General features: G+C 42.6%; 1 protein-coding gene across 5 annotated transcripts in view; it reads right to left on the reverse strand.

Annotated features, from left to right (window-relative positions):
* Positions 1-12,502, reverse strand: part of MYOF (myoferlin) — a 177,612-nt gene that overhangs the window by 92,133 nt on the left and 72,977 nt on the right. For all 5 annotated transcript variants that reach the window (XM_069567540.1, XM_069567537.1, XM_069567539.1 and 2 more), the window contains exons 8-15: positions 7,897-7,959; positions 7,762-7,812; positions 6,586-6,616; positions 5,998-6,113; positions 5,248-5,374; positions 3,161-3,264; positions 327-395; positions 190-233 (exon numbers count right to left, since the gene is read on the reverse strand). In XM_069567540.1, coding sequence (XP_069423641.1) covers positions 190-233; positions 327-395; positions 3,161-3,264; positions 5,248-5,374; positions 5,998-6,113; positions 6,586-6,616; positions 7,762-7,812; positions 7,897-7,959 — 605 coding nt within the window. The remainder of the gene's footprint in view (positions 1-189; positions 234-326; positions 396-3,160; positions 3,265-5,247; positions 5,375-5,997; positions 6,114-6,585; positions 6,617-7,761; positions 7,813-7,896; positions 7,960-12,502) is intronic.

Below are 12,502 nucleotides of genomic sequence, written 5' to 3' on the forward strand. Positions count from 1 at the left end.
TTTTCTGCAACAGCTACTGTTATTATTTTTAAAGAAAACACCTGATTCCAGGAGCAGTGTACCACTTCTGTCTGGAAGAAAAGCAAATATCCTGAAAAGTAAGGGTTATACCATCTAAAGTAAAGTTTCTCCAAATCCAAATATTTATTTCTCCAATTTGCAATTAGACACAAGTCTTTTTTAACTCACCAGTCGTATATTGTCAGCTTTATTTTTTCACACACTGAAGGAAACTGTTAAAAGAGAAAAAAGGTAGTTATTTCTCAACTTATTCAGTAACTACTAGAGTATTCTTACTTTTTTTCTAAAAGAAAAGATAGCCAAACCTTGATCTGAAGATTAACGACTTGATTCCACTCGGGGTTTGCATTTTTCTCAATTATATTTGTGCAAACCTGTAAAATCATCAAAACAGAGTAGGTATTCAAGTTTCTAATTGTGTAAAGTTTGTAACATATGCATGGTGGATTATGAGTCTGGCATACTCATGTTACAGACTTGGGCACTCAGTTGTGTCCGACTCTTTGCGACCCCATGGAATATACAGTCCATGGAATTCTCCAGGCCAGAATACTGAAGTGGGTGCTGCTGCTAAGTCGCTTCAGTCGTGTCCAACCCTGTGCGACCCCAGAGACGGCAGCCCACCAGGCTCCCCCGTCCCTGGGATTCTCCAGGCAAGAACACTGGAGTGGATTGCCATTTCCTTCTCCAGTGCATGAAAGTGAAAAGTGAAAGTCAAGTTGCTCAGTCATGTCCGACTCTTCATGACCCCATGGACTGCAGCCTACCAGGCTCCTCCGCCCATGGGATTTTCCATGCAAGAGTACTGGAGTGGGGTGCCATTGCCTTCTCCGACTGAAGTGGGTAGCCATTCCCTTTTTCAGGGGATCTTCCCAACCCAGGAATCAAACCCAGGTCCCGCACACTGCAGACAGATTCTTTACCAGCTGAGCCACCAGGGAAGCCCATAGACTTGATAACTTCATTAAAGTTTTCTTAATAAGAATTTGGCAAAATAGGACATGGATTTAGTATACTGATCTTTGCTTCTTCTGTGCACTAAGAGCTAGTTTCAAATTGCCAAATTTTAATATTGGATTAGCCTAACGATGCAAGAGTTGCTATTTAGTGAGCACTTGTGGTTTAGTTGTTAAGTGGTACCCAGCTCTTTTGCGACCCCACAGATTGTAGCCCACCAGGCTCCTCTGTCCATGGGATTTCCCAGCCAAGAAAACTGCAGTGGGTTGCTGTTTCCTTCTCCAGGGGATCTTCCCAACCCAGGGATTGAACCCAGGTCTCCTGCATTGGCAAGTGGACACTTGCTATCATACTGTCTGATACACATCTCTTCACTAAAATATCCAAACATCTTTTGATCCTGCCCACCAGCCCTTCTCCCTGCTCCCCAAGCTAGCTGCTGTCTTTCCATTGTTGTTCGCAGGGGTGTTCAGATTTGAACCAGAGTCAGTCACAACCCCTCTCTTTCCTTCACATGCCTCATCCAATCCATCAGAAAATGCTGACATCCCTATTTTCATCTGATCTTGCCCCAGATACCTGTGGTTGGTTCCTCTCCTGCCTCCTCACTTTCATCTCATTCCCCGTGTAGCATCTTCAGTCAGTTCCCAGGCGTACTTAGAATACTAAGTCCTGATTCATCCTCTGGCTGATAAAGCCCTGCCTGCCCACCTCACCTCATCTCTCTGAGCTCATCTCTTGGTTTCGTCCCTTGCTTGCTCCACCCCAGCCATGTTGGCATTCATCCACTGTGAACGTATCTCCTCCCTGGGGTCTTTACATCTGCTCTTCCTTCTGCCTGGAAGCCCTCCCCTTGCCAATATCTCTGCATTTTCCAGGCCGCTGTTCAAATGTCACTTCCTCCAAGATATCCCACTTGATAAACTAACTGGAAACCCCTCCAAACACCCTGCACCCATCACTTCTTGTCCTGCTTTATTTTCTGCTTAGTACTCAGCACTAACTGAAATTACGCAACTTTTTATTTGCTTGCTTATTGTTGTCCCTTCTATCACACAGTAAACTCCATGAGAGTAAAGACTGCTCTACTCACTTCCTTATCTCCAACGTGAGGGACAGTATCTGATACTTGGCAGGCTCCCGCTGTTTACTTATTGAATTAATTAACTCTTTCAACAATCCTACGAGATTATCCTTATCCTCATATGTAATTCAGGAAATTGAGACTCAGAGGTTAAAGAATTTGACTTCACTTGCTATGGAGTGAGGTGAAGTCTGAATTTAAATCTGGCCTCGTTTAGCTCCAGAACTGAGACTTTTTCTGCCATCTCCCACTGACTCTCCTGGGACATAGCCCTGTGTGTGTTGCCAAAGCTCACTTTCACATACACATGGTTCCAATATGTAGTAGATGCTACTTCCTCACGCCTAGAACTGACTGTGGTACACTGTTATTCTACTATGGAATCCCACTCTACAATCTTTGAACATCTTTGTAGGTAAAAGTGGTAGTTACAGGTGTTCTTACACCAAGAGTCCCTCAGCTCTCATCAGAGGACTGAGATGGGTTCCCTTGCCAGACTCTCCAGTTTCTGCAGCTCATTGGAACATGGCAGTGGAGGGTGGGGTGGGTAAGAAACATGATAGAAATGGGCACCTGGGTAGTGGAGGCTCTCCTCTACACAGCGGTCCCTAATCTTTTTGGCATCAGGGACCAGTTTTGTAAAAGACAATTTTTCCCATGGACGGGGGATGGAAATGGCTTCAGGATGATTCCAGTGCATTACATTTATTGTGTACTTTTTTCTATTGTTATTACATTAGCTCCACTTCAGATCGCCAGGCATTAGATTTCAGAGGGTGGGAACTCCTGCCACATTGACCAGGGATCACTGTTGCTGGTTAGGGACTTTGCCTACGAGTAAGATAACGCTGGGGCCTGGGAATCGTTTCTACTCTTACAAAAGACCACATCTTTCTAATCTGAGTCCGGCATACTTTCCACTCCAAAATAAACCTCTAAGATGTCTGACATGTTCAGAGTCTGATAATCTGTGTTCCTGCACAGTGCCCAGGTCATCAGGGGGCTACTTAAAAAAGAATAAGCAGGAAATCAGCCCAAGGAAAGCACAGTGATTTAAATACGTTTCTAGAGGTATCTACATTGAGATCAAATACAAACCTTTTTTCCGGCAAAGGAAACTTCTACAAAAGGGTCCACTAGGTTCTTCTTATCAGCGATGCCTCCAAATATTTCCTTTACTGTCTGTGAGAAGGCATCATCCACTGGAAAGAACACATCACAGAAGAAATCAAATCTGATTCTCTTAAGAGAACAGAAATCACTCAGCAAAATTAAAAATTGTCTCCTGTATGGAAAAACCATTGCAACGAGAATCATTCTGAAAAGTGGCAAGTACCAGCGGGACTGGATTGCAGAAATCCTTTGTCTTAGTTGAAAGAAAAAACAAGTTCTCCCCACAAAATTTAAAAATTAACGGGAGCGTCTCAGAAAAAAAAAAAATCAATAAATTACTATGTTGAGAATCAATCACTTATTGAGGAAACCAATAGAATAAACAAGTCCATCCAAACAGGGTAATTCAAAAACTGAGGCCTAGTTGTGATTTGGAAAATGTTCTTTAGGTCAACATATAGGCCTCATCTTTTCTTGAGTAACTCCAGGAAATTTGGCATAATCATAACGTGTTTAATTCCCTACAAACAACAGATCTCTGTTTCAGCAAAATTAGAAGTGAATAGATCTTGCACCGTTGGTGGGAATGTAGATTGATACAGCCACTATGGAGAAGAGTAAGGAAGTTGCTTATAAAACTAAAAACAGAACTACCATATGACCCAGCAATCCTACTACTGGGCACATATCCTGAAGAAAACCATAATTCAAAAAGATACATGTACCCCAAAGTTCACTGCAGCGCTATTTACAACAGCCAGGACATGGAAGCAACCTAAATGTTCACTGACAGATGGATGGATAAAGATGTGCTACATACGTACAACGGAATATTACTCAGCCATCAAAGGAAAGAAACTGGCTCATCTGTAGTGATGTGGATGAACCTAGTGTCTGTCAGAGTAAAGTCAGAAGAAGAAAAACAATTATCTTAACACATACATATGGAATCTAGAAAAATGATACTGATAAACCTATTTGCAGGGCAGGACTAGAGATGCAGACGTAGAGAATGGACTTGCAGACACAGCAGAGGAAGGGGAGAGTGGGTCAGAGAATAGCACTGATGTGCATATACTAACTACCACATGTAAAATAGCTAGTGGGAAGCTGCTGTACGGCACAGGGAACTCAGCTCAGTGCCCTATGTTGACCTAGAGGGGTGGGGTGGGGGTGGGAGGGAGGCACAAGAGGCAGGGGATATATGTATACAGACAACTGATTCACTTTGTTATACGGCAGAAACTAACATGACATTGTAAAGTAACTATACTCCAATTTAAAAGAGTGAACAGAGTTCAGTTGAACAGGCCCAGTAGGTATTATAATGTGAGGTTTAATTTATTTACTTCATTTAAGATATTTCCGAGGGAAAGATGGTCTGGGGAGTCATTAGAGGGGAGGGGTTCCTGGAAAAGTAGCAAATCCTGAAGAGCACCATGGCCTGTACAGCCCATGCCTCCTGAGGATGAGGGAGAGGGTGCTATGTCCCAGGGCCCAGCAGGGAGCAGGCACACCAGGCAAGGCAGAGAGGATGCCAGGTCCTTAGCAAGGACAGGCGAGCAACTAGATTAGCCTCTATGAATGGAATCACTCTAAGTAATTCTCTTAAATGCACCCAATCTCCTAATACAATAGTGACAGACTTCTAGTTATTGGCACTTACAACTTTGGCCCAGCCATTTTTAATACTCTGATAGTAAATACATTTATTTGTTTATAGAACTTCAGTTTCATTTGGGATGAAAGGAGTTGGCAACGCTGACCGCTGACCTCTGTTTGGAATCCTTTAGAATAAGGGGGAGGTGTGGAACCCAGTAGAGAGAAAGAGCAGAGATGAATGGGTCAAAGGCTCCATAAGGGCCGTGGGTCAGGGAGCAACAGGCTGCCCCATGAATCTGCTTAGGTAGTTTTCAATAGGGCCAGAATGAATGAAAATAACTCTACGAAGGCCTTTAAGAAGGAAGACATATGGCAGGGAGCACCGACACTATTTGGAGTATGATTACTTTTATCACATGTAATCATGCAGGCAACTGACAATCCTGGGGCTGGATTAAATCAATACATACTCTGGGGGATGTCCTCCGCTCTGTAGATCTTCAGCAGGAAGGTCACCCACCGCAGGGCAATGCCAGCAGGGAGTAACAAGTTACTTTCCACGTCATCACTGTCATTATCACGATCTCGTTTCTCAGGCTATTGGGGACACACGGTGGCAAATTATACACATAGGAAAGCAGCACTTCAAGAGGCCAAATTTGTGCTTGTTAAAATAAAGCCAGTCATAACTGTTTACATTAGGATTTCCTGTGTTTTGAGCTTAAGAGTTTAGCATCAATTCAACCTCAAAACTGCCCTACAAAATCAATGCTCATGTTTCTTTGACCAATACACTACAAGAAAATAATGTGTCCTTTTTAACCTTCTAAGCACTAAATAGAGAGACAGTTACTGAAGCTCTTTTACTTTCTTTCTGGCTACTGGCTTGCTGCCCAGTTTTCTAGAATAACAACTGTCCTCTTAGGTAGCAATGCCTCATTCTGCAATGGAGCCAGGTTCTGTAGATGCAGTGATGTGGGGAACTCTTAAAAACATGCATATCTTTACTGAATGAAAGACCTGCTCACAGACACAAGGAAGGAGCTAAGTGAGCTGGAATAATAATTCTGTTGTGAAGAAAATAAAAATTCCAGAAAGTTGGAGGAATTGGAGGATTGGGGTTGTTGACTGGAAGCTCTGCTCCATTTCACAATGACTGGTGCCCATTTGCTTAACTCTGGGTCCTTTTAAACGTAGAGGACCGAGAATTTGGAGCTTACAGGAGGCTCGTCTCCGGTTCCCAGGACAAACATGCTGACTTTCATGTAGCCTTTAGCACCCGAGCTGGCATCTTCAGGGTCATTGAGGAGAAGCCATTTCCTCATGACAGCGTGACCTAAAATAAAGAATGCGTATAAGGACAGGAATACTACAGAGAAGCTGACAGGTCCGTGATTCCATCTGCAGTAAGATAACCATGTGTTTCCTCCAGTGTGTCTTCAGGACGGGCCATACAGCCCAGATGAAGCTCCATTCTAATGCTCTCTCCTTCAAACTGACTCTCCACCCACATCCTGCCCTGGGGTGACTGAACAAGACTCTCTTAAGCTCTAGTCACTGATTCTATAATTTGATTTTGATAAGGTTAAAGTAGCCTCACAGAACAGAGAAATTATCTATTTGTTTCTATTAGGATGATTGCCATTAGATTATAAAAAAAAAGACACCCATACTAAACTGCTATCATAATTCCCACTGGGTATAGCCTTTCCTTTTCTCAGTCAAGAAAAACATCATTTTTCATTCTTTGATCCCTCAAATTTTCTTGATTCCCAGAGTCTTCAAGTTCATGGGAAAACGTTACTTACCAGGTTCATCATAAACAAATCCAACATCGATCTGGGAAAAAATAATGTAAAATAGTTCAAGCAAATTTTACAATCCGCTCAGTCACTGCTAGAATCTATCATTATTATTACACTTTAAAAAATAAGGCTTTTGACTAGACAACTTGCTTTAAGACCCACCATTTCCATCTTACTGTCTCTGCATATCCGATGCCTCCTCTGAGGTGTGACACAAAGAAGGCTCGCAATGCATCATTTTGAATGAATGGGCTAGTCTCACAGCTGGAGGAGACACAGTGACCAGTGTGGCCTGGTTTGCGTGGGACTTTCCAGTAGCATAGAAGTCTCACATTTTGAGGAAACCCTCAGAGCCAAGCAAACCTGGGCCACGGTCACCATATGGGATGACTTATTGAGTATTCCTCCACCTTTTCCTCCAGTTAATTCTAATACTAACAGACCCTTTGATTGGGCACTCCAATGCACCAAGAGCTAGGTGCTTTATATATTGTATCTCACCTCATTTTCACAATAATCCCATCTTACAGATGAAGAAAGTAAGCACCAGAGAGGTTTACAAGTGGCTAGTTAATGGCAGAGTATGAACTGACCCAAATCATCTTCTAAGACTTGCTTCAAGAAGCAGCCCATTCCATGTGGAATAGCTAAGGCACAAGAAGTCTTTATCAGTAAGTCCAGTGTGAACTGCTCGGAAAAGCACCTTGATTCTCTTCCCTGGTTTGGCTTGCCTGTCATACACCAGATTTACAATAACTGACTCAGTAGATAGAACTCTGGGCTACTGGCCAGTGGAGCGGGGTAATGGGCTTCTTGCCACAGGCAAGTACTCTTCCCTCTGTAGGAGTGCACTGGGCTTCCAGCCACAACAGGAACTCTGTGAAGGGCCCTGGTATGGCAGCTCCCAGGCACCTTGCCCTCGGACTAAGTCGGGACTAACTGCTAAGTGCTATACTTTGGAAGTTGACTAGACTCCAGCCAGAGGACACTCAACTGGCTTCTTGACCCCACAGCATTTGTGTCTGGCTTTCAGCAATAATCATGGCATCAATGCCTTACATATAACCTTATGAATGTCACCAAGATGGGTACCCTGAGTCCTGGCCAGGAACCAGATTCCTCATCAAGAAAGCGCCCATTTTTGACCCAAGTTGAATGAAACAGACAGTGGACACCCACCTTAAACTCCCCCATCAGAGAATCTGCCCGCAGAGAATGGGAATTGTAAACCTGGAAGAAAGGAGAGTGGTGAGAAGATCACCAGCTTCACCTGGCAGCAGTGAGCACTACCCTCCTACTCCGTGGCCCCCTTACCCGAATGCTGATGATCTCATCCATCAGTTCAGAAGGAGTCAGGTGGACATTGTAGAAAAATAACTGTTGGAACAAAAAAGGAAAATGTTTGAATGTCAACAGGGATGGATTGAGGTTTAGTGGGATCTGACGCTAAAATTTGAGGGGCCTTCCTAAAAAATATACAAGATACAACCTCAAATTAGGTGTGACTGCGTGAACCTACTGCAGGATCTCGGAAAAGGCTCTGAAGCTTAAGCATCATGAGCTTCAAGGTAAACTATATATCAGAAAAGGGTTAAGTAACAATTGTGCATAGCATTTATTTAACTAAATAGAATTGTTCATTTGGTACCAGATATCTAGTAGGTAGGGCTTCCCAGGTGGTGCTAGTTGGTGAAGAACCTGCCTGCCAATGCAGGAGACATAAGAGACGTGGGTATGATCCCTGGGTTGGGAAGATCCCCTGGAGGAGGGCATGGCAACCCACTCCAGTATTCTTGCTTGGAGAATCCCATGAACAGAGGAGCCTGGAGGGCTATAGGACATAGGGTCACACAGAATTGGAAATGATTGAAGTGATTTAGCCTCTAGTAGCTAACTGAAGATCAAGGTTATTTCATGTGCTTAGGGCTTGCATGATCTGGAGAGGTGAGGTTAATTTTCTTCCATTTTTAGTGCTATTATCTGGAAAAAGCAAGAGTTCCAGAAAAACATCTATTTCTGCTTTACTGAGTATGCCAAAGCCTTTGACTGTGTGGATCACAAGAAACTGTGGAAAATTCTAAAAGAGATGGGACCACCTAACCTGCCTCTTGAGAAATCTGTATGCAGGTCAGGAAGCAACAGTTAGAACTGGACATGGAACAACAGACTGGTTCCAAATAGGAAAAGGAGTACGTCAAGGCTGTATATTGTCACCCTGCTTACTTAACTTCTATGCAGAGTACATCATGAGAAACGCTGGACTGGAAGAAACACAAGCTGGAATCAAGATTGCCGGGAGAAATATCAATCACCTCAGATATGCAGATGACAACACCCTTATGGCAGAAAGTGAAGAGGAACTCAAAAGCCTCTTGATGAAAGTGAAAGAGGAGAGTGAAAAAGTTGGCTTAAAGCTCAACATTCAGAAAACGAAGATCATGGCATCCGGTCCCATCACTTCATGGAAAATAGATGGGGAAACAATGAAGAGAGTGACTGACTTTATTTTGGGGGGCTCCAAAATCACTGCAGATGGTGACTGCAGCCATGAAATTCAAAGACGTTTACTCCTTGAAAGTAAAGTTATGACCAACCTAGATAGCATATTCAAAAGCAGAGACGTTACTTTGCCGACTAAGGTCCGTCTAGTCAAGGCTATGGTTTTTCCATGGTCATGTATGGATGTGAGAGCTGGACTGTGAAGAAGGCTGAGTGCCGAAGAATTGATCTTTCGAACTGTGGTGTTGGAGAAGACTCTTGAGAGTCCCTTGGACTGCAAGGAGATCCAACCAGTCCATTCTGAAGGAGATCAACCCTGGGATTTCTTTGGAAGGAATGATGCTAAAGCTGAAGCTCCAGTACTTTGGCCACCTCATGCGAAGAGTTGACTCATTGGAAAAAACTCTGATGCTGGGAGGGATTGGGGGCAGGAGGAGAAGGGGACGACCGAGGATGAGATGGCTGGATGGCATCACGGACTCAATGGACGTGAGTCTGAGTGAACTCCGGGAGATGGTGATGGACAGGGAGGCCTGGCGTGCTGCGATTCATGGGGTCGCAAAGAGTCGGACATGACTGATCGACTGAACTGAACTGAATGTTGCTCTTTCTAACAAAATACTTGTAAAGCCAACTCTACTCATTAGATACTGTTAGTGCCTTAGTAGAGTCAGTATGGACCACATTTTAACTCGTTGTAACAGCTAATTTTAAGAAGGTTGACTCTTGGAAGACGAAAATTGGGTATGTAGAGGTTTTACCATAAAGTCAAAGTTTTATGTGCCAATAGACTTTAATCCTAAGAGAGAAAGCCAGAGCATTTATTTAAACTGAGACTTTTTTCTCCTACATTTTCCTTAGAAATATTTAAAATTTATTTTAAATAAAAATGAAAAGAAAAAAATGAAATGTAAAAAAATGAAAGAATCATTGCTATAATTTTGGGACACTGGCTTTTGGCTTTATCACTCTCTTTTTTGAACTCAACTATCTGGAAGAAGGTTCTAGATAATGCAATACTTCACTCCTTAAAAGTGCATTTGCTATGGCTGAGTCCCTTTGCTGTTCACCTGAAACTATCACAACATTATTAACTGGCTATACCCCAATATAAAATAAAAAGTTCAAAAGAAAAAAAATTAAATAAATAAATAAAAGCAATCACCAGTGGCAGGGGAGGGGATTATTTCCCAAAAGTAAAAACAATAAAAGATTATTTTCAAAAAGTAAAAAAATTGGCACTCATCTCTGAAGAGCAAGAACATATTTTTATATAATGGACCAAGGAGATCAAACCAGTCAATCCTAAAGGAAATCAACCCTGAATATTCATTGGAAGGATAATGCTGAAACTGAAGCTCCAATACTTTGGCCACCTGACTCACTGGAAATGAGCTGACTCACTGGAAATGACCCTGATGCTGGGAAAGATTGAAGGCAAAAGGAGAAGGGGACAGCAGAGGTTGAGGTCACAGAGGATGAGATGGTTAGATAGCATCTCTGATTCAATAGACATGAATTTGAGCAAACTCCAAGAGACAGGAAAGGACAGGCGTGCTGCAGTCCATGGGGTCACAAAGAGTCAGACACAACTTAGTGACTGAACAGCAACAACATTATTATCACACCCAAAAAATTTAACATGTAACAGTCAATTTTCAAATTCTTACACTTGTTCTGAAAAAAATTTTTAGCTTTTTTTAAAAAATCTAGGATTCATTCGAGGATCTGATATTGTATGTGGTTTTTGTACCTCTCAAATTTCCTTTTATCTAGGAACGGTACTCCTCGCTTATTTTTGTTATTTATTTCTATCAAGACCAGTTGCTTTGCAGAATATCTTACAATTTAGATTCAAGTTGACCACTGGACAAGAAATAACACAAGTGATGCCGATTACTTCCATTATATCACATCAGGACACACGTGTCAATTTGTCCCTTGGTGATACCAAGTTGAATCGCTTGGTTAAAAATGTGTATGTAAACTAGGGATTTTTTCGTAAAATCTTTTTATTGATTTATGAATTGGTCTGTTTAGAAGCTCAGTTATTTGATTCTTCCCTTTAGCTGAGAAATCTAATTTCAAAAGTATTCATTAAAATGGTAAGCTCTGAGGTGGACTTCCTATAGAGTAGTTGAGTAAGTGTCCCGCATTATAAATGTAGGGTAAGGGAGTTAGAGAAGGCGAGGTTCGGAAAAAGAAAGAGACCGCACTTTACAGGAACAGATCACCTTTAATGAGGAGAGAAGGGGCAGCAGTCAGATTAGTGAGCTGCTGCACTAATCCAAGAAAAGAGTAAGTATATATAGGCGTATATGTGGAAATGTACTGTCTTAAGGGGGCCTGTTCTTCTCCAAGGTTGTTTGGAGTGGTTATCTCTTAAACACCTGGGGCAAGGAATTCTGGAGATAGGCCAGAGGCTGGACTGGCTAGAGCTGGGCATAATCAACCTTAATGGCCATTTTTTCTCTGCGGGTGAGAGAGTTCTTTGTTTTCTTAGAATGGTGGAGAGGACTGGGAGGGGAGTTTTAACTCCAGGCTACTTTGAGATGTGTAAATTTCCTTCAATACACACTTGGATGGGTCCTATATTTTGTCCCATATTTTGTCCTTCCTGCAACCCTGTCTCCTCCCCCAACATGACTTTCACCCAGCCTTCCCTGAAGTCCACTTCCAGCGCCCCGTCTCTAAATGCACCCACCTCTCATGTTAGCTTTGACACTACCTGCCTGCTGGTGTCTGTGATTCATCTAAGGAAAAGCCCGAAGTGAGAAGAAAATGGAGCCTCTGAAAAGCTGGGGGCCAAGTTGAACATAGGGAAACAACCAGGAGCACCACACAGAAAAAAAACCCGTTCCTTTTGTGAACAGAGAAAAAAAGAACCAGCACCAGGGCTGGGATTACAAAATGTTGGGAACTAAGAGGAACTGTGAGAGGAAGCTGTGGTAGGAAATGCCTGGCCTCAGAGATCACAGCATGAGGCCCCAGGAATCTCAGAAACGTGGCTCCTCGGCAGAGTACGGCTGGCATGTGAAAAATTCTCCAAATTTATCATATCTCTTCACAGTCCTAAATGTGGTATTTCATGGCGTTGAAGACAACTGTCAAGGTGTTCAGCATTTTTGAAGAGTGTTGCAGAAGAGGTCATCAGAACAGGCTATAACTCATTATGGAGGAAAAAACCCTTTCTGCTCATAATTGCTTCTTCTAACCTGTGTTGTTTTTATAGTCAAGTAGGTTTTGACACCTTTATAAAGTTGGGTTACTTAAGTCACATGGAGTCACCCCTCAGAGACATTTGCTAATTAAAAAGCACAAAGGCAGGTCCTAAGTATTCTGTGTGGACCATGGTAAGAGGCGCAAAGACCCATTTGGAAGGTCTTCCTCCAGAAGTCGTTGTAAAACCATCAGAAAGACA

The sequence above is a fragment of the Ovis canadensis genome, chromosome 22 (assembly GCF_042477335.2).
Source record: "Ovis canadensis isolate MfBH-ARS-UI-01 breed Bighorn chromosome 22, ARS-UI_OviCan_v2, whole genome shotgun sequence".
NCBI lineage: Eukaryota > Metazoa > Chordata > Mammalia > Artiodactyla > Bovidae > Ovis > Ovis canadensis.